This window comes from Dysidea avara, chromosome 5, assembly GCF_963678975.1.
Source record: "Dysidea avara chromosome 5, odDysAvar1.4, whole genome shotgun sequence".
NCBI classification, from domain to species: Eukaryota; Metazoa; Porifera; class Demospongiae; order Dictyoceratida; family Dysideidae; genus Dysidea; species Dysidea avara.
In genome coordinates this window covers 20,400,368-20,420,969 of record NC_089276.1, presented here as the reverse complement: position 1 = coordinate 20,420,969, position 20,602 = coordinate 20,400,368, and the positions used below count along the sequence as shown (strand labels likewise).

General features: G+C 39.2%; 1 protein-coding gene and 1 long non-coding RNA gene across 2 annotated transcripts in view; both read right to left on the bottom strand.

Annotated features, from left to right (window-relative positions):
• The window catches only part of LOC136256184 (uncharacterized), a 143,910-nt gene extending 123,601 nt beyond the window's left edge, over positions 1-20,309 (bottom strand). The window contains exon 1 of the long non-coding RNA XR_010701358.1: positions 20,211-20,309. This is a non-coding gene — a long non-coding RNA (uncharacterized lncRNA). The remainder of the gene's footprint in view (positions 1-20,210) is intronic.
• LOC136256934 (uncharacterized) lies at positions 9,360-10,591 on the bottom strand. The gene is made up of 2 exons (XM_066050001.1): positions 9,819-10,591; positions 9,360-9,761 (listed from the first exon to the last, which is right to left on the bottom strand). Exons 1-2 carry the CDS (start codon positions 10,545-10,547, stop codon positions 9,396-9,398), a joined length of 1,095 nt encoding a protein of 364 aa, XP_065906073.1. The 5' UTR covers positions 10,548-10,591; the 3' UTR covers positions 9,360-9,395.
• Positions 20,310-20,602: the final 293 nt, after the last annotated feature.

The window sequence follows — 20,602 nt, the reverse complement described above, 5'->3', positions numbered from 1 at the left end:
AAAATTTTTACCATTAACCTACCATCACAGCCATTTCTTGGCCGCCACCTTGGATTTCACATCTTTTTTCACCATAGCCTTTTTGAGGGCCGCACACTTTTTTTTACAGCTTGGCTGTTTTGGATTAGACTTCATTTCTTTTTGTATTTGTATACCCCAAAGCTGGCCTATTTTGGGACTTTTTTAACCTATCTTTTTTTCTTTACCACAGGAAGAAGAAAAGATGAAGTAGATGTACTTTAAATATTTTATCAGTAAATGTACAAATTATATATATAATACATATATTGATTACAGAAATCTCCATGGTGGTTTCTTTGTAACTGAACACTCTACAAGGTGACTTCTTCTAGATGCTCTCTCTACAGGGTGAATTATTTGTAGCTGAACGATCTACAAGGTAACTTCTTCTAGCTGATCTCTCTACAGGGTGATTTGTTTGTAGCTGAATTCTGTACAGGTGATTTGTTTGCAGCTGAACTCTTTACAGAATGGTTTCTTTGTAGCTGAACTCTCTAAAAGGTAACTTCTTCTAACTGATCTTTCTACAGGGCAATTTGTTTGTGGCAGAATTTTATACAGGGTGATTTCTTTGCAGCTGAACTCTCTACATGGTGGTTTCTTTGTAGCTGAACTCTCTACAAGGTAATTTCTTCTGACCTCTCTACAGGGAGATTTGTTTGTAGCTGAATTCTGTACAGGTGATTTGTTTGCAGCTGAGCTCTTTACAGAATGGTTTCTTTGTAGCTGAACTCTCTAAAAGGTAACTTCTTCTAACTAATCTTTCTACAGGGCAATTTGTTTGTGGCAGAATTTTATACAGGGTGATTTCTTTGTAGCTGAACTCTCTACATGGTGGTTTCTTTGTAGCGGAACTCTCTAAAAGGTAATTTCTTCTGATCTCTCTACAGGGAGGTTTGTTTGTAGCTGAACTATCGACAAGGTGATTTCTTCTAGCTGATCTCTCTACAGGGTGATTTGTTCGTAGCTGAATTCTGTACAGGTGATTTGTTTGCAGCTGAGCTCTTTAAAAAATGGTTTCTTTGTAGCTGAACTCTCTACAAGGTAACTTCTTCTAACTGATTTTTCTACAGGGTGATTTGTTTGTAGCTGAACTCTCTACATGGTGGTTTGTCTGTAGCTGAATTCTGTACAGGTGATTTGTTTGCAGCTGAGCTCTTTACAGAATGGTTTCTTTGTAGCTGAACGTTCTACAAGGTAACTTTTCTAGCTGATGTCTCTACAAGGTCACTAGTTTGTAGCTGAACTCTCTACATGGTGGTTTCTTTGTAACTGAACTTTCTACAAGGTGAATTCTTCTAGCTGAACTATCTCTTTCCATAGTTGCATGAACTCCCTACAAGGTAGCTGATCTCTCTACAGGGTGATCTGTGTGTAGCTGATCTCTATACAGGTTTCTTGTTTCTAGCTGATCTCTTGAATTCTCTTCAGGGTGACTGCTCTATTAGGATGATTGCTCTATTAGAATATCTCGATCTCGCACTTGCTGCACCAAGTTGGATTTCGTGTTATAACTCCGTGGATTTAAGTCTGATTCTTCTACACCATTGATGAGCCTTTCTAAGATGATTACTCCATCTGTACAACGATTTTCAAAACATTACCCCAAGCGGTTTATCTGGTAGGCGTGGCAAGCAGTCGTTGCTAATCTCGATTGCGTAATTGTTACACACTGTTGGTTTTTTCATTGTATCTTCCTGGTTTTTAGCTCGATTTCTTTCAAACCACAAAAGGTTTGAGGTTCAATAGTTAACCTATTCACCCACCGATTTTCAGCTTCTTCCCATATGCGATTTACCCTGTAGGCATGACAACATATTGGTGTTATTTTTCGTGAATAATCGCTCATAACTCTTAGCCTGTTTATCGTATTCCAGCCAAAGTTGGTACCGAGATGTGCCTTTATATCCCCCTTCTGTGTGCCAAAGTTCAAGGCAATCGGATATGGCGTTCGCGTTTTATAGCAGTTTTTGTAAGTTTGCGAAAAGAGGAAGAAAAATAAGAAGAAAAAGAAAAACAAAGAAACTGAGCCAATTTTTGAAGTCGCATATCTGGGGAACGCGTGAAGTGATTTCGCTCAAATTTGGAATGTGGAGTGCTGAAGTTAAAGGGCATGTCCACAGCAAAAATTGTCTTGTTTTATCAAGGAAGCACAGAGCTACGGAGGTGCGAAAATTGCGTTTTCTTTCTTCCTGTCAATATACTCACGGGTGTTACGCGCCGGCTTCTTGGGCCGCACGACACACTACCGTATTGCCTCCTTGCTATGTGGTCTAGATGTGCATAAGGCCTGTGGCCCAGATGGAATCTATCCCAGACTGCTAAAAGAAAACGCTCATAGATGAATCACGTGATTCCGTGCGGTCGTTTGATTCTTGATTCATCTTGCTAACTTATCAAATTCTTGCCTAAAAGCTGTTGTACCGTGGCCAGGAAATTCTACTAACGGTACCCCAAAAGGTTTGAACTGTGTCCTGTTGCTGTCGTTCGTTTCATCGCTGTTTTTGTTTCCCGAAGGGTGGTCTTATTTGGAATACACGATGGGTAGAGGGAAGAAGAAAAGGAAGCGTATTCCATCTACCAGTTCAGCTACCAGTTCAGCGGAAAGAGAGATTTGTGTGTCTTGCAAAGAAATTGTTGAGGATGACGCAGTAGAATGTCATTGGTGTGCAAAGTGGCAACATATAAAATGTGCAAACGTGAGTAAGCCTCAATATGATATGTTAAACACTTGCCCTGATCAAATTGTGTTCTTTTGCTGTGTATGCATTGTCAAACTACCTACAGTCTTGGAAAAGTTTAATGGAAGCAAAGACACCCAGTCCACTGTAGATGAGCAAATCAAAGTAATACAAACTCAATTAACTGACCTGGCAGCCAAAATGAATGATCAAATTGATTCTCGCTTCCAGCAGCTTGAAAAAAAGATTATAACAAACTTACCTAGCAGTAATTCTGTGACGCAGTCCTTGCCTTCTGCTCATGAGCCTGTTAGAACTGTTACTGCTATCTCAGCTTCACAAGTAATTAATGAATACAGAGATAGAGAAAGCCGTAAATTAAATATAATCTTACACAATGTTCCTGAATCTGAATCAACTGAGTCCACTACTCGCATTACTCATGACACCCATGCTGTTGCCGACATTGCTGATAAAATTGGTATTGGATCAGTTGATGTTTCTAGCACCGTGCGTCTAGGCAAAATAATAGAAGGAAGATCCCGACTCCTAAAGGTCCATCTTTGTAACCTTCAACATAAACGTCTACTATTATCAAATGCTAAAAAGTTGAAGGGCCTTTCAGGAGTTCATCAAAAGATCTATATCACACCTGATCTCTCTCTAAAAGAGAGACAGGATAACATGTTATTGCGTGAAGAATTGCTCAGACGCAAAAGAAATGGCGAAAGTGAACTGATAATACATAGAGGACAGATTGTTAGTAAAACCCCACCTGTAAACAGTTCTATGGATACTACTCAAGCAGTAGCAGACCAGCAGCATGCGTAGCCTAGGCTATTCAGTCCCGGCTGCCTCTAACGGATTTTCTGACCTTGACCAATTCTTTTCTGACCCTCCACATGACAAATCTAATCCAGTAGTTTCAACTTTTAAATCTTTAAAATGTTGGTATACAAATGCAGATTCTTTGTCCAATAAATTAGATGAGCTTAAAACCAGAGTCTCAGTTGACAAACCTGATATTGTGGTTCTTGCAGAGATCAACCCGAAATTTGGTGAATCCAATGTAGAACTTAGTATTCAAGGATATAACACTTTTTGTAATAATTTTCAACCTCACAAACGAGGAGTTTGTATTTTTGTTAACTCAAGTCTTCGTGCTTACAAGGATGATGCTTTGTGCTCTGTGGTATATTCCGAGTCAATTTGGTGTCGTATCCCCTTATCCGGTAATGACTGCTTACTCTTGGGTGTAATTTATCATTCCCCTAACAGTGACTCACTAAACGTTGACCACTTGTGCTCCTTGTTAACACAAGCTGTTGATACTGGTGTGTCTCATCTACTTGTTGTCGGTGATTTTAACATGCCCTACATAAACTGGACATCTCTAACTGTCACACCTGCTAATACTTACAATGAGGCCTTTCTAAGCCTATTGGATGACCTATATCTTATCCAACATGTCACATTTCCCACTAGATTTAGAAGCAACCAAGTTCCTTCCTTGCTGGACCTTATATTAACCAACGATGAAAATACAGTGTCTAGTATGACCTCTTTATCGCCACTTGGAAAAAGTGATCATATTGTTATAGAGTTTGTCTTTTTGTGTTATTGCACAGTGGAATGCCATAGTGTATCTAAATACCTATATAACCATGGAGATTATGTATCAATGACTAGAGATTTATTGAACACCAACTGGGAAGTACTCTTTGAAGGACTCAATACTGAGAAAATGTGGCTACTTTTCCACTCTAAACTGTTATTTCTTATTGACAAATATGTTCCTACTCAAACATTTGAATCTAATTCTAAACCTAAGTGGCTAAATTCTTCTACTCTTAAAGCAATTAAACAGAAACATAAAGCATGGAACACCTATAAAGCCACTCACCATCATGTCGATTATCTTTCCTACACCACAAAGAGAAACATTGCCACTGCTACTGTTAAAAGGGCCAAATCCAATTTTGAACTTAAGCTTGTTGATAGTGTCAAAGAAAATCCATCTGTGTTCTGGAAATATGTTAGAGAGAATGCAAAAGTGCGCTATGATATCATGTCTTTAAGGAAAGGGGATGGATCATTCACCTGTTCTGATCGTGAAACAGCTCAATGTTTAAATGATTTTTTCTCTAGTGTATTTAATATTGAGCCAGAAGCAGATCTGCCATCTTTACCAGATAAATCTATGGGCCACCACTTAGGCAATATTACCATCACACACTGTGATATATTAACTGAACTCAACCGGCTTAAGCCAAATAAATCTTGTGGCCCAGACAACTGTCACCCACGTGTGTTGAAAGAAATCAAAGATGGACTTATTTTACCCCTATATCTCCTATTTAATAAATCGTTACAGGAGTCCTCTTTGCCTTTATGTTGGAAACTAGCAACAGTCACTGCCATTCATAAGAAAGGTGATACAAATCTTCCTAGCAATTATCGCCCAATCGCCTTACTTCAATATTTTGCAGAATGCTTGAGTCAATTATTAAAAATAGGATAATGTCTTACTTCCAAGCAAATGACTTTTTTTGCAATGAGCAACATGGGTTTCGTAGCAGGAGATCTTGTGAGACGCAGCTATTGACTGTTATGGAACACTGGACTAGGTGTATCGATGATGGAACTAGTGTTGATGTTGTGTACCTAGATTTCCAAAAAGCTTTTGATAAGGTTCCCCACAGACATTTGCTGACTAAGTTAGAAGCATATGGTGTTAATGGCTCGGTACTTCATTGGATTAAAGCTTTTTTATCAAACAGGAAGCAACGAGTAGTTGTTCGTGGAGCACTCTCTGAGTGGTCTATTGTCACTAGTGGTGTCCCGCAGGGTAGTGTGCTCGGTCCCATTTTATTTATTATATATGTCAACGACCTACCTGACTGTATACAGAGCTATTTGGGTATCTTTGCTGACGACACAAAACTTTATCGCCCCATCTGCTCATCTGAAGATTCCTCCATTCTGCAAGAAGACATTGATTCCGCTTTGCAATGGTGTGACACATGGCTATCCTTCCTTAACCTTCCTAAATGTCACTACAGCACAATTGGACATTCTTCATCAAACACAGAGTATTATTTCTCATCCGAAAATGAAGCAAATATGATCTCCATGGTTGTGGAGGAAAAAGATCTGGGTGTAGTATTTGATAAAGATTTGAAGTTTACATCTCATGTTAATCAAATTGTAATGAAAGCTAACAGGGTATTGGGAATTATTAAACGTACCTTTGCCTCCAGGGATGCCAACACAATAAGATTATTATACGTTACTCTTGTTCGCCCAATTTTGGACTATGCGTCAACTGTCTGGAACCCCCATCTTATGAAAAACATCCGTAAATTAGAAGCAGTTCAAAGAAGAGCCACAAAACTTATACCCTCCTTCTATAATTTGACATACTCTGAAAGACTCCAAGAACTTAATCTACCCAGCTTACTTTACCGTCGAACCAGAATGGATCTGATTATGACTTACAAAATCCTGAACAATTTAGTACCTGTGGACAAAGACTATTTTTTTACTGTTAATACCAACCCCACCCGATCTAATGGACTCAAACTTTACAAAAATCGCTTCAACACTACTATTAGAGGTCATAGTTTTTCACAGAGAATCGTCAATGATTGGAACACCTTACCCCATGAAATTGTATCTGCACCTAATGTACTGATCTTTAAGACTAAATTAGATGTATTTTTATATGACCGCCGGTTTGATTTTATTTAGATGTACTTGAGATTGGTTTTTATAAGACTTTGTCTTCCTTATACCAATTAATAAATAATAATAATAATAATAGTGTTGCTCCCATGCTTACACTATTGTACCAAGCTTCTCTGAAACAGCATAAAGTTCCCTCAGAATGGAAAAAGGCACTGGTTGCTCCTGTTTTCAAGAAAGGGGACCGCACAAATCCATCTAACTACCGCCCGATCTCACTGACATGTATCCCTTGTAAGATTTTCGAACACGTCATTTACAGTCACATATTTAAGCATCTCTCTACTCACAACATACTCTCTAGTTACCAGCATGGATTTAGAAAACACCACTCATGTGAAAGCCAACTACTCACCACTATTGAAGATTTTTCACATCATATTGACTCCGGAGAACAAATCGATGTTATATTACTAGACTTCTCCAAAGCATTCGACAAAGTACCACATCAGCACCTGTTTGTAAAACTTGTACATTATGGAATTCATGACTTGGTACTTGAATGGATCAAAGACTTTCTCACAAATAGAACACAAAAGGTTGTACTGAATAATGTTACTAGTAGCTCAGTTGATGTACTGTCAGGTGTTCCCCAGGGCTCTGTCCTGGGGCCTCTCTTGTTCTTACTATATATCAATGATCTCCCTTCCTCTGTTTCATCCAATGTTAAGCTGTATGCAGATGACACTTTAGTATATAGAATTATTCACACACCTGAAGACATAGCAATGTTACAAAGAGACTTGGACATCTTATCTGAATGGGCAAAGAAATGGCTAATGAGTTTTAATCCTTCCAAATGTATACATTTAACTATCACCCGTAAGACACATCCGCTACCATCAAGATATTCAATCTGTGACTCAGTTATTGAACAAAGCATCAGTGAAAAATACCTTGGTGTTACTATTACAAACAATCTCATGGTCTGAACACATTAACAAGATAACCAACAAAGCCAATTCAACTAGAGCCTTCTTGCAAAGAAACTTAAATCAGTGCCAACCATCTGTCAAGTCAGCTTGCTACACTACTTACATCCACCCTACACTTGAGTATGCTTCACCTGTCTGGTCTCCACATCTAGTTGGAGATATAAATAGAATTGAAATGGTCCAACGTCGCTCAGCGAGGTTTGTGAATAATAACTTCAACCGAACAGCTAGTGTAACATTAATGCTAAACCATCTGAACTGGCCAACTTTAGAGCTCAGAAGAAATCAAGCCAAGTTACATATGTTTATAAAATTATCAATAATCTTATACCAGTACCACATGACCATCTTATCCAATCATCTACAATCACCCACGGTCACAATGTGAGATTCATACACCTGGCAGCCAGAACTAACACGTACCTACACTCCTTCTTTCCCTCCACCATCCGACTTTGGAACACCCTCCCAGAACTTATTGTTACTAGGGCTGAGCGATAGTGAAATTTTCACTGTCCGAACGATATTAAGACACTGTTCACGATAGACGATAGTAAAACGATAGTGATAATTCACCTATTTCCTATTAGTTGCCTTCAAAGAGAGTTGTAAGGAGAGATGTACCCATGCATGTATTTTGCATAAGATATTAAACAGCCTTTTAGGCTGATTCTTGTTCCAAAAAGTGATTATTTTAAAGTATTTTGCAGATATTTCTCCGTATTTTACTTGTTAATTACTGTCCGATAGTAAATTTTCAAGTGATATAGGCGATACCGATAATGACACTATCCCGATATTCCGATATGCACATACTATCCCCAGCCCTAATTGTTACATCACCAGACTTGGACAAATTCAAAGCACTTTTAGAAAATTACTTATTTAACTAATCACTTGCATGTTTACATGTACCATATACTCAATTCTGAGTCCTGTACATTACAAATAAATAAACTCGTTCACATTTGAACTCACGATCACGTGATAGTAGGCATTAAATGGAATTTTAATTTATCTTTGTTAGTAATAGCAAAATAACAAGGAATTGTACCTGCAGCGATGATTTTCATATGAAAAGCTGCGTAGTAGTGTTGTGAGAAATCGTCATGTCGAATCACGTGACTTACAACATTTACTGACAGTGGGGCCTGGAAAGCTGACGGTGGGGCACAGGCTCCAGTGGGCCCAGTGTAGCTACGCCACTGCAACCATGAGTGCTCTGTAGTAACTTCATCCTCTATCTATTGACCTTTTAGTCAGGGAATATTAGCAGATATTTGGCATATCTAGGAATAAATCCCTTACCAAGAAATTTTTTTACCAATGTGTTTGTAAAGGTGTCTACTAACCCTCCTCAAAAGATTTAAACACAACTCCCCTAGGAGAACCCGTGACAGCTTCCAGAAGTTGGACTATCCATGACCTTATTTGAAAATAGTTGATTTGCTGTTAGTACAGCAAATCATGTGGTTTAATATGTATACATTGCAAGCTTTAAACCATTCCTGAAATTGATGAAAAGACCACTTTCACTCATTATTATTATTATTAGTTGGTATAAATTATTTTTATAACTCGTGTATTTCTTAAGGACTAGTTTAATATTGTCTATTGCCTCATAAGTCAATGTCAGGGTCTTCTCCGGACTCTCCATCATCAATGCAATTCTTGCATGTAATTCCTTTGCAATTTCCACATGCTGAGATGCACTTGACATCGTTCTTCTTACAGCTGCACCATCGGTTGCTACAATCTCCTTTACAATTACAGCTTATGAACTTTAAAAGTTCCTCAGGTGCCATAGGGTCTAATGTTGGAACTGGCTCATAGCCATTAATTACTCCCTAATGTCCATCCATAGCCACTGGGGTCCACAGCCATGCTCTACAATAGCATCCAGTCCTGGGTTTGTAGATAGGCATGGAGAGAATGCTGTGCAGCTACACCCTCTTTTGGAGGTAGAGTTTCTGGTTTGATTAGCCCAGCTGCTGCCTTTTGTGAGAACATGCTGTTATCGAATTGCAGCTAAGGCAGTACCTGGTGCATGGTAAATGTGCTGGAAAATTGAAATGCCACTCCTGATCACCACATCCTTACTAGCCTGTACATCAAGGAAGGTGTCCATGTGTTCATCATTGTCCCCAGCACAAAACCTGTCAAATAGAGTGGTTTTCCCATGGCTGGCAATGGCAGAAACAGTATCACAACCAGTAAAGGCATGAAAAAGTAGCAGGTAGCGCCTCTGTCTTTCAGACAGAGATTCTTGGATTTTCCTGACATCATAAGAACCCTTTGATGTGGTAAAGAAGAGTGGATGATTGGTGTATGAACTATGGTGTATTAGCATTATTAGCACATCAGCATCTTCTGCCCGCACCTGAAAATAATAATAAATAGAATAACAACATAGCAACCATCCATGGGGTTCATTGACCTCAACGGAGTCATCCTTAGCAGCAGCCAATGCAGCCTTCACAATTGAAGTGTCAGCATCATTATCACACAGCTCTACAGTGATCTGATGTTTCGGGAATGCTGAAGAGAGCAGATGGATGATTTCACTCTTGTTATGAGTGTTGTCTAGGAACTTTGCCCTTGGTGTCAAATGCATCATATTCGGTCGAATTTGTACATCATAGCAGGAGTTCTTTGTACGCCTAATGTGATCATGATCTTTAGGTGAGCTGCTGTAGCCATCAAACACCACGGTGATCTTCTGAGAGTACCTGCCAAGATAGTGTACGTAGCTCAGGCAACTATCAGCAATCTCCTGCCAAGTATGGCCTTGTTCCCACTTCACCAGGTAAAGAAGCCATCCACCATCCACTACCAGACTGGAGCAAGGTTGGTTAGTGAGGTCGAGTGGGTCAGTCAACACTTTCAGGCTAGTGTTGGAAAAAATTGTTTTGTTTGCCTTGTTCATTTTATGATCTTTGTTACTGAACAAGGACAAAGGTAGGGGAGTCAGTTCATACTCTAAGCTTGCCTCAATTGTCATATCTCGTTGAGCGATAATTATCAGTCGGTTGAACAACCTAAGCGAGTTAAGGTGAATCTTCCTCTCATTGAGCTTAGGAATCTTTCTGAGTGATGATAAGGCCTGTACCTTGAACTTCACTTCCATGGTTGAGGTTACTGGCTGTGCATCCATCTTCTTCTGCATCTACCTCCCTACTTCAGCTGCCCTCTCTGCATTGACTCCATCATTCGCAGTGCTAGTAAATCCTGTTGAGAATGACACAAGAAACTGCTTGTCTCAATCATGGTTAAAGGGATTATTCTCTTCAAGCCATGTGAGAGCAAGTGCAATAGCTTCAGCATCTCTTTTCATTCGTGTTTTGGCAAGATCTTTGTGGAGTGGACAATGCTTTTTGACACCTTCCTCCATGCGCTGGTTGACATCTGCGAGTGGTTTAGTGTTTGCACCCAGCACTTGTGTCCAGAATCACTATTCCTCATCCTACCTCTGCTCAACCCACCTTCTGACTTGGCTGCCTTCATTAGTCTCTGCTCAATACAGATGTCACACCAGGTGCCAGACATTATTGGGAGCAGTTTACTGAGGTACAGTAATATAAATATCGTCAGGAATGCATTATGTCCTTCATATTATAAAGATGCTTTAAATATTTAATTATAATGGCTATTGCTTTAGGAATAGTACTCACTGACACTGTTCTGCAAAGGGAAAGGGAGGGGGGGGCCTTAGCCTCCCCCATAAATCTACTGGAAGGGTGCAATATAGTTTGAGTTATGTAGTTTGACATTTCACACTATGCTTACAGCAATCAGACAATTCAAATATTTCCAAACAAGGCTCATGGGTAGTCCAACTTCCAGCTGCTGTCACGGGTTCCCCTAGGAGAGTTGTGTTTAAATCTTTTGAGGAGGGTTAGTAGACACCTTTACAAACACATTGGTAAAATAATTCTTGGTAAGGAATTTATTCCTAGATTATATTAAAATTCCCTGACTATTTATGATTATTATGATTATGATTATGATTAAAGTACCGGTAAAGGCACAGCCTGTATACCAGATCTGCACACAATAGTATAATTAACCATTATACAAAAGTAAATCTCGAATCAAATAAGTAATTATCTAATAAGGATTTAAAATTATTTACAGAATTTACGTTGACTACAACTGCAGGAGAGTAATTTAATATTGACTGCTCTACTAGAGTATCTTGATCTAAGTTACCAATATTAAAATTCCTTGAGGGTGAATTAAAAGCATGCAACCAATAATGCAAAACTGACAATCAAGCTAAACAAGTTTGAGTTGGAAGACCAGGCAGCAAATTTCTAGAACTACCCTTGTGTGTAGCTAGTTGACAAGTTGAAATGATCTCAGAATTTCGTCTTTGCAGGCAAGTCCATATTATATCGTTTGGTTGGTAAATAAAAAGTACTGGTTTGGCAAGAGTACTCAAATTGTGGCCTGCTGAGATTCATATGAATATTACAACAAGCTATTTTATTAGTTTAATTTTGTGTATTGATCTGTTATGCACCTATCAATGTAATCCCAGACTACCACTAATACGGGCTGAGGTGGGGATTTGCATCACTAAAAATTATAATTCCCCACCTAGTGGGGACGTATTGGCAATGCAAACCACGACCAAGTCTCGACTTGTAACCCCTGGGAATACTGGAGCTAGGAGAGGATTTGTACGGTTGTGTGGCATTGGTCTAGTGATGAGTTAGTTCAAGTGGATTCTAGTACGAACGTAGTAGCTAGCACCCAAGACACTCCTTCCTAATTAAACTGAAAGCACACACCTTTGCTGTCTGAGTGAATTTCTTTAGTGAAGACAGAGTCCCCACTATGTTGGAGAAATTTAGCGATCAATTCCCCCACCATCCCCTACCCTCAACACGTATCAGTGGTAGTCAGGCATTACATTGATAGGTGCATTACAGTCCTGTAAAGTATTAATAAATAACTAAATAAAACACTACTTGATTCATGCAACTAAATAATTATACTCAGCCGAATTATACTCCCAGTGACAGCGGACAGAATTAGCTATATTCAATAATGCTGTCACTGAGAGTATTGGCACCCAGGGATGAAAAGTGAAACACGTGCAGTTTACAAGTTGTCACATTTACAACTGAAAAGGTAACTCCATACCTCACATCCTTAGTTACAGATGAGATCAGTTCCTCTCGTCGACGATGACAGCAACATTGATCTTAATAAACGCGCTGCAATTATTTCCATTAAAGGTCATGGACTCATCCGAATGAAAACAAGCCTAATGAGTCATGCATAGCACCACAGATGCCGGTTCATCTACAGTCACAAGCAGCTAATCAGTAATTAGTATTTACAAGCATAAGCGCCTATAATATTATTATACTGAAGGATTCGCAGAAAATTAAAACGCAAAAGCAGGTGAATTGTTAAATCAATATCGTCGATGTTTAGCAAATGTCATCAATGTTTAGTAAATGTCGTCGATGTTTAGTAGATGTCATCGATGTTTAGTAAATATCATCGATGTTTAGCAAAAGTCGTCGATATTTAGCATAATATTATGTCGTCGATGTTTAGCTAAATGGCATCGATATTTAGCAAATGGCGTCGATGTTTAGTAAATATCGACGATATTTAGTTTAGATCTCAATTTTTGGGGTTTTGAGACAAATGGCACCCCATAGTCAAAACTTGTAGTACGATAGTGTAGCTATCCACCGGTGGTGTTAGTTTGATTTTGCCTGATGTGCGATTTGGATCGGTTCTGTAAAATCTGGTCACATATAAATCATTTCTGGAGCATCACGTGAGATCACGTGACCTGCCAAGAATCCTGGAGCAGTGGAAAGAAGTCTGGTCAGTGTATAGTGGCTGGCACTGGTTATGGAGTGATTCCAAAGTATGCTTTTGTGTGTTTGGCTCCTTTACAGCCAGATGAGTGTTATATGTGACTGGATCATGGGATTTTGGAAAAACGATCCAAATCGCACATTAGAAGTTTCGAGATAAACGGTTTTAAAGAACTGAAGCCAGCATAACTCTCCAAGGATAGCAAGCACGCGTATGAAATTTACACAAAAGATGCATCAATCTGTTACCTTTCAGGCCACTTCCAGTACTTGTAGCTGCTTGTACAGTTTCCTGCCAAATAAGATAGAAAATCTGAGCAGTTGGACGAGCGAAGTAGTATCACGAGTGCTCACAAAGGGGTGGGGGGTGGCGGGGAGGGCAAGAGATAGACCTCAAAATGGAGGCAGACCACGATTGGAGTCCAGACAGGAAATTACAGGGCTGTGCTGGCTCCTTAGTAGCTGATATGTAGCAAAATCAACAGAGAACACGCCTGGCCAACATAAGGCTGTCCACCAGTAAACCACTGATTCTTGCCAAGCCAGGTCCTTCACAAGGCCTGAAACTGCCCAGGCAAAGTGTTCCAATCATTAATTAACCTATTAAAAAATATTTTGATCGACAGTTTAATACATGACATTTGAAAAAGCTTAAACTGATGTCCCCTTGTAATGGTGGTATCGGAGTAGGTATATAGAGTGGAAAATCTGAATTAAAATAGTTATTAATAATCTTGTAAAGTAATATCATATCACTAAGCTTTATAGCACTAACTGCATGATGGAAATAATAGCATTGCTTGTATTTAAGTCAGCATATTAGCATGTATATCTTAGTTACAGACATTTCTGAGATATGGACAGCAGGGGCGTATACAGGAGCTGGCAAGGGGAGGTGCACAGAAAAGTTCAGATTCACACCATTAAAAAGGGGAATCAACTACTAGCTGTAATCTGTTGTAGTTGCAGGGGCGTAGCTAGCCAGAAGGTGATGGAGGGGCAGGCATGCCCCCACGAAGCACTCAAAATCATTCATGATTGCAAAAAAGGCTAATGACCCAATGGTGGGCTAGCCAACATACGGGGTTGTATTATTACAGCTGAAATAACTAGCTACGTAACTATTTCAGTACTGACTGCTTCCAATCGAGGTAGCTATATTCGTCGAGCATCATCGCACGTGCCACAACTGTACTCCAACAAATTCATCCACAGTCCCGTAGAGCTAATACTTTAGTGCAAATACAGGTTACTTTACGTTAGCCACAGCCTGTGCTGCAGTCCTAGCACACTGCTGACAGGATGACGTATTCACTCACTTCACTCGGCAAAATTCAAATGCCATGTATTGCACCAAATCCCACCTGTCTTGCTAGCATAACTTGTAAGCTTGACTGATCCACCTGACTGACTGACTGACTGACTGACAAAGTAAAAACAGACTGCACTGTCGTACGTACAAAGGTCCAGTGTGATCGACTCGATAAAATAAACTTGGTACATTTATTTAGCAAACACTTTATCATCTCGTAGGATTTAAGATTTAAGATTAGGTACTGGGCAGTCAGCTCAGCTGGTTTGCCCAGGGGGTGAAAACCCCAAATGGTACAATCAAATACATACATACATACATGCAATTTGATAATTAATTACAGTAGTGAAGGTTAAGTACGTAAATAAATTCATCCAAATTTCTTGATTCTATTATATTAATTGGCAACTCATTCCAGTCTTTAACAGTTCTAGGATAATAACTATATTTATAGGTGTTGAGGGTTGCTTGTGGCAGAATGAAATGATTGGGGTGATGTTGCCTGGTACAAAATTGAGTTCTTTGATAATGTGAGGGGATGGAGATCGGTAGTGTATTATTAATTATTTTATAGAATAGTGTTAATCTTGATGACTGACGGCGTTGTTGTAATGTAGGTATACTAAGAGAGGACAATAATGACGTAACACTATTTCTGGAGTAATCTGATAAAATCCATCGAGCAGCTCTAGGCAGTAGGTTCGTAGCGTCATTTGGTCTCCTTTGTGAGTTGTGACTCCTGCCGCGGAGAAGCGGGTCACTCTTTTTAGATTCAAAAATGTTCTATCACGCGAGTAATCTAGGCTAAATATAGAAGTATGTCTCTAATATTTTCGTTCGATGGATTCACGAGCGAGTTGAATGTTGTGTGTGCGCATTCACTAGCAACCCCTGGTGATACCGCGTAGTGTGTACATAATTTACAGTCATTTGCGTGTCAGTTTAATACTGGTAAACTTGTGACGAAGGTTTAAAAAAAATCATTTGGTGATGGGGGGCAAATGCCCCCCCTTGCCCCCCCTTAGCTACGCCTATGTGTAGTTGATATACACATAGCAGCAAATAATCACCTCTCAGCAGTGTTTCACTGTTGAATTGTGCTATTAGGCCATTGCAGAAGGTTGTGAAGTCTTAAAAGGTGCTACAAAAGCTAAAGCATGTCAGACGATAATTATTTCTAGAGGCGCTTAATACGCACAAAGGTGCTCGTGACAGTTTTGTAGTAAAGCGAGGTATATGTCTGCCAAAAAGTATTCATTTCTTGACTAATAAACTGATATTGTCCTAACTGGCATTATCAAAGTAATAACTATAACTAGCTATTCTTCCTAAAAGGAAAGGGCAGTGGAGGGGGGGGCATTTGCCCCAAATGCCCCATCCTGGATCCGCCATTGGACAGTACTATGTACCAAGCTAGTTCCACGATGTGAATACCATATTGATACTATACTCTACAGAAAGATTGACATTTGTACAGTGAAATACTTGGCAGCAGGGCAGGAGAACTGAGCAACACTAGGGTGAAAGATATTTAAATCAAGCTGGAGCATAAGATTTACAGCTAATGAAATGTTGTAAGCTTTTAATTAAGTAGGGCAGGGCCACAAGGTACCTCCATACTGACAGAAGCATATATATGCTATAAATTTGAAAGTATGGATTTCATACCCTTCTTTGGCAATTGAGTATGACTTCATACTAAGGTTGCCACAACAGTCATCATTTTGGAATGAAATTCATGCTTCTGAATTTACAGTGTAGCCAGAAACCAGGTCCAGGTCTGGGCATTAACAATAAGTAGTATAGTTAGGGAAGATTTTTAAGATGCATGGTGTTTAGGTTAGTGTTCTATTAGGATTTTGGTAAAAACCATAGGCAATTTCTATCCACTCAAAAACAGCCAAGCTGTAAAAAAAGAGTGCGGCCCTCAAAAGCCTGGGTGAAAAAAGTTGTGAAATCAAAGGTGGCGGCCAAGAAATGATGTTAATGCTAGTAGATTTTAACAATGCACACAGCCATTATTAAAATTTTTAGCATTAACATCATTGCAACCATTTCTTGGCCGCCACCTTTGATTTCACAACTTTTTTTACCCAGGCTTTTGAGGGCCGCACTCTTTTTTTACAGCTTGGCTGTTTTTGAGTGGATTTTGCTTCTTTTTGTATTTTCAAAAACGAAATCCTGCACCTTTTTACTGGGATATGATTTCCAGGCTGTTGTATATCACAAGTTTTGCTAGCATAGCATTTATTATGATGATTATGATGATGACGATTGGCGCGAGTCGGTCATAATAGTCTGCTCGCAGACCGCCTGGGGGCGAAACTAAGTTAATACTACAAATATCGATACGAAAATGGCTCTGATTTGATGAAATACCCACTAGATTGAGCCTCAAAGTGTTGCAGCAATATTATGGTGCTAATGCTCTAATAGAGCACACGTTTTTGCTTTCACTGAAATCATCTAATAGAACACACATAGAATGTTCTAGAATAATCTAGATTTTCTATTGGTAGATCAGTTTTACTTAGCTATTAAGCTAGAATTTTCATGTATAAGGTGGAAATTAAGTGAAGTGATCAGCCGAGATAGCAGTGGTTCAGTGGTTAAGGATGCAGGCGTTAGGTATGGAGGTCCTTGGTTCAAACTCTGGTCATGATTAGTTCATTTTTTCGACATTTTTAGGAACCTTTTTTTCCCCCAGTGACAGCTCTATTAGAGTATCTCGATCCCGCAATTTTACACTTGCTCGGTTTTTGCTTTATAACTTTGTAGCTGTACGTCTGTTGCTGTTCTAACCACCAAAGGGCACTCCTACGATGATCAGCCTATGTACACACGAATTTTCAAGTTATTCCTCTACTTGGTTTACCCTGTAGCCGTGACAAAAGTTTCATCTTTTTTTACGTGAATAAACGCTCATAACTCCTTGGATATTTATCAGATTCATAGCAAACTTGGTACGCAAATGAACCTTTATACGCTCTTTACTTGTGCCAAATATCGATACAACGGAGTTACAAGTTTGTGTTTTATAGCAATTTTTGCAAAGTGTGTGAAAAGAAATTGAAGCCCCCGTAGCCCCCCTACGTTTGACTGAGTTACCCACAATGAATTACTTTTAAAACTCTGGAAAATTGGTATCACTGGCAATGTTTGCATGGTGATGGTTTAGATCTTACCTCAACAACAGACAGCAATGTGTTTGCCTTAATGGTTCATATTTCACCTTCATACCGGTCCTATCAGGTGTGCCTCAAGGGAGTATCCTAGGACCACTTTTATTTCTAATCTACATCAATGACTTATTTTTATCTGTCCATTGCTCTAATGCTCTCTCTCCTTTGCAGATGACACAAAATGCTATAAACAAAATCTTGAATATCTAGACTCCATACAACTTCAACAAGACCTTGATTCAGTGGCAAACTGGTCTAGAGATTGGAACCAATTTTTTAACACCAGCAAGTTTATACATCTATCATTTAATACAAAATTCCCCACATCCTATTTCATAGACGACACCATAATCAAAACTAGTAGTACTCACCATGACCTCGGTGTCATTATATCAACTGATTTATCTTGGAAAAATCATTATAACCATATATCAGCTAAAGCCTACAGAACCCTTGGACTACTGAGACATACCTTCAGCCACTCCAACCAAGAAAACTTAGTATTTAGCATTAGTTAGATCACAACTACTTTACTGTTCTCCTTTATGGCACCCTGCCTTATTTGTGACATCTCTACTTTAGAAAGAATCCAATGCCGGGCAACCAAATTTGTTCTAAATTACTATAATATGTAGCCGATTACAAAATACGTCTTATCAAACTTAACATGCTACCACTGATGTACGCCTACGATCTTTATGACATACTCTTCTTCATAAAATCAATCCAGCATTTCAATATCAGCAACCATGTCAACATTTGTCGCAATCCTACCAGATCCTCCACCAGCAACAAGCTTCAACACAATTCTACATCATCCAACAAAGTAACTTCTACTTCAACAGATTACCAAGAACCTACAACAGTCTACCAGTACTTGACTTAATCAACCTATTTCCATCATTAAATCACAGTTACTCAAGATCTTCTGGCAGCATTTTACGAACAATTTTGCTTTGACAATCGTCACAGTCTGCACTTGTTTCCCCTTGTAGTACCTGCTCCAAGTCTCCCCGCCCACCAAACTTCAGTAGTAATTAGTATTTTTTCTTGCTCTCTCTTTAAAATAAGTAGTCTACTTATGTAAGTAAGTTTATTATTAAATACACATGTAAGTTTTAAAATTATAGGATAGTTAAATTATATATCAAATATAAAATGTATGTAATAACTTTAGCCAGCTAGGGGATTGTAATTTTATACATTCAATCGTAAATGTAAGTTGTACGTATACATTTTCTGGCCTGTGGGCACTAGTTGCCCACAGACGGCCTTGCCTGAAAAATAATAAAGAAATCTGAATTCTTTAAGTTAATTTTCGTACATTTCCGGTTATTTTCTGTATACGTTAATTTTAGTTTGTTTACGCACCCGCAGCTGGGCGAAAGTGGTTTGAGGGCGTGCACTTTGAATACCAAACGTACATTTGATCAACTTGAGTAATGAACCAGCTTCAGCTTACATAATAGTAACTTTTATTCTAGAAATGAAAGCTGTTTAGATCGGTTTACTATGCACATACGAAAGTTGGCTTTCGTATTAAACATTTGGCTCGTCGATGAGGGTATGTCCCGCCCCTGAAAAGTCTAGTAGGAGAGAACAGTGAGGTTGCTTTGCAGAAGTATTTTGAGAAGAATATTTTGGTTTTGAATTGTAACAAGAAAATTCGACCATTTTTACTTTATAGTAGCTATAGCAAGTAGGCGTGGCTCGTATAGAGCAGTTTCAAAACCATGGTAACCAACAATTACGCAATGGACCACACCCAAATCGCCATGTTTTTGTACCAGATTGCTTGATGTTGCAAGTTGAATTCCTTGCTAAATCCATGCCAAGACTTATTAATACGTGAGTAAAATAGATGCCAGTGATAGAATAAAATGTGCAGGTGAGTTATTAGGCATTAAAAGATACGTACTGCCTCCCAACAGGGCAGTTTCGAAGGAAAGAGAAATGCGTAAAAATGGATTTGGCCAAATTACGACCTATTCACCGCCCAAAGGTGGTTAAAACTAGGGAAAACCTACAGTATAGGTCTTACCCAGCACCACAGCAGCGTACAGCCACATCCAGCTATCCCAGGATTAGCCAGAGCTCCTGAAAGGCACGAGACCGGTAATGGCGTACTACCAAACTGTGATAAAACGCCAGCAAAAGAAGACTCTTAGTGGTGAATTTTGCTAGAGTTAAGTTTTATTGTCGAAATCAACCATCAGTTAAACTTTAGCGGTCTTATTTTGCAGTCTGCTTTTTCACACGAAGTGGGAATCCCAGCACATGAGCGATTCTGGCTAACTCGGGGGTAGCTCGATGTGGCTGTACGATACTGTGGTGCTGGATAAAGACCTATACTGCAGGTTTCCCTTAGTGTTAACCACCTTTGGGCGGTGAATAGGTCGCAATTTGGCCAAATCCATCTTTACGCATTTCTCCTTCCTACGAAACTGCCCTGTTGGGAGGCAGTACGGATCTTTTAATGCGTAATAACTCACCTACATACTTTATTCTATCACTGGCATCTCTTTTACTTACGTATTAATAAGTCTTGGCATGAATTTAGTGAGGAATTCAACTTGCAACATGAAACAGTCAATCAGTCTGGTACAAAAACATGGCGATTTGGGTGTGTCCATTGCGTAATTTTTGGTTACCATGGTTTTGAAACTGCTCTATCCTATATAAAACTTAAATTAAACGAAGTGGATATTTAGCCGGTCACCGGTCACGGTGCAAATATTTATTTAGCCGGTCGTTTGTTGTATAAACATTAGGAAATGTCACCTATAACTGTAGTATCAAACATACTAGTTGTATGAAGGTAAGTTTTGGGGTGAGTTTGAGGCGAGCTAGGGTTGGAGCGAGCGAAGTGAGAGTCCCGCCCGGA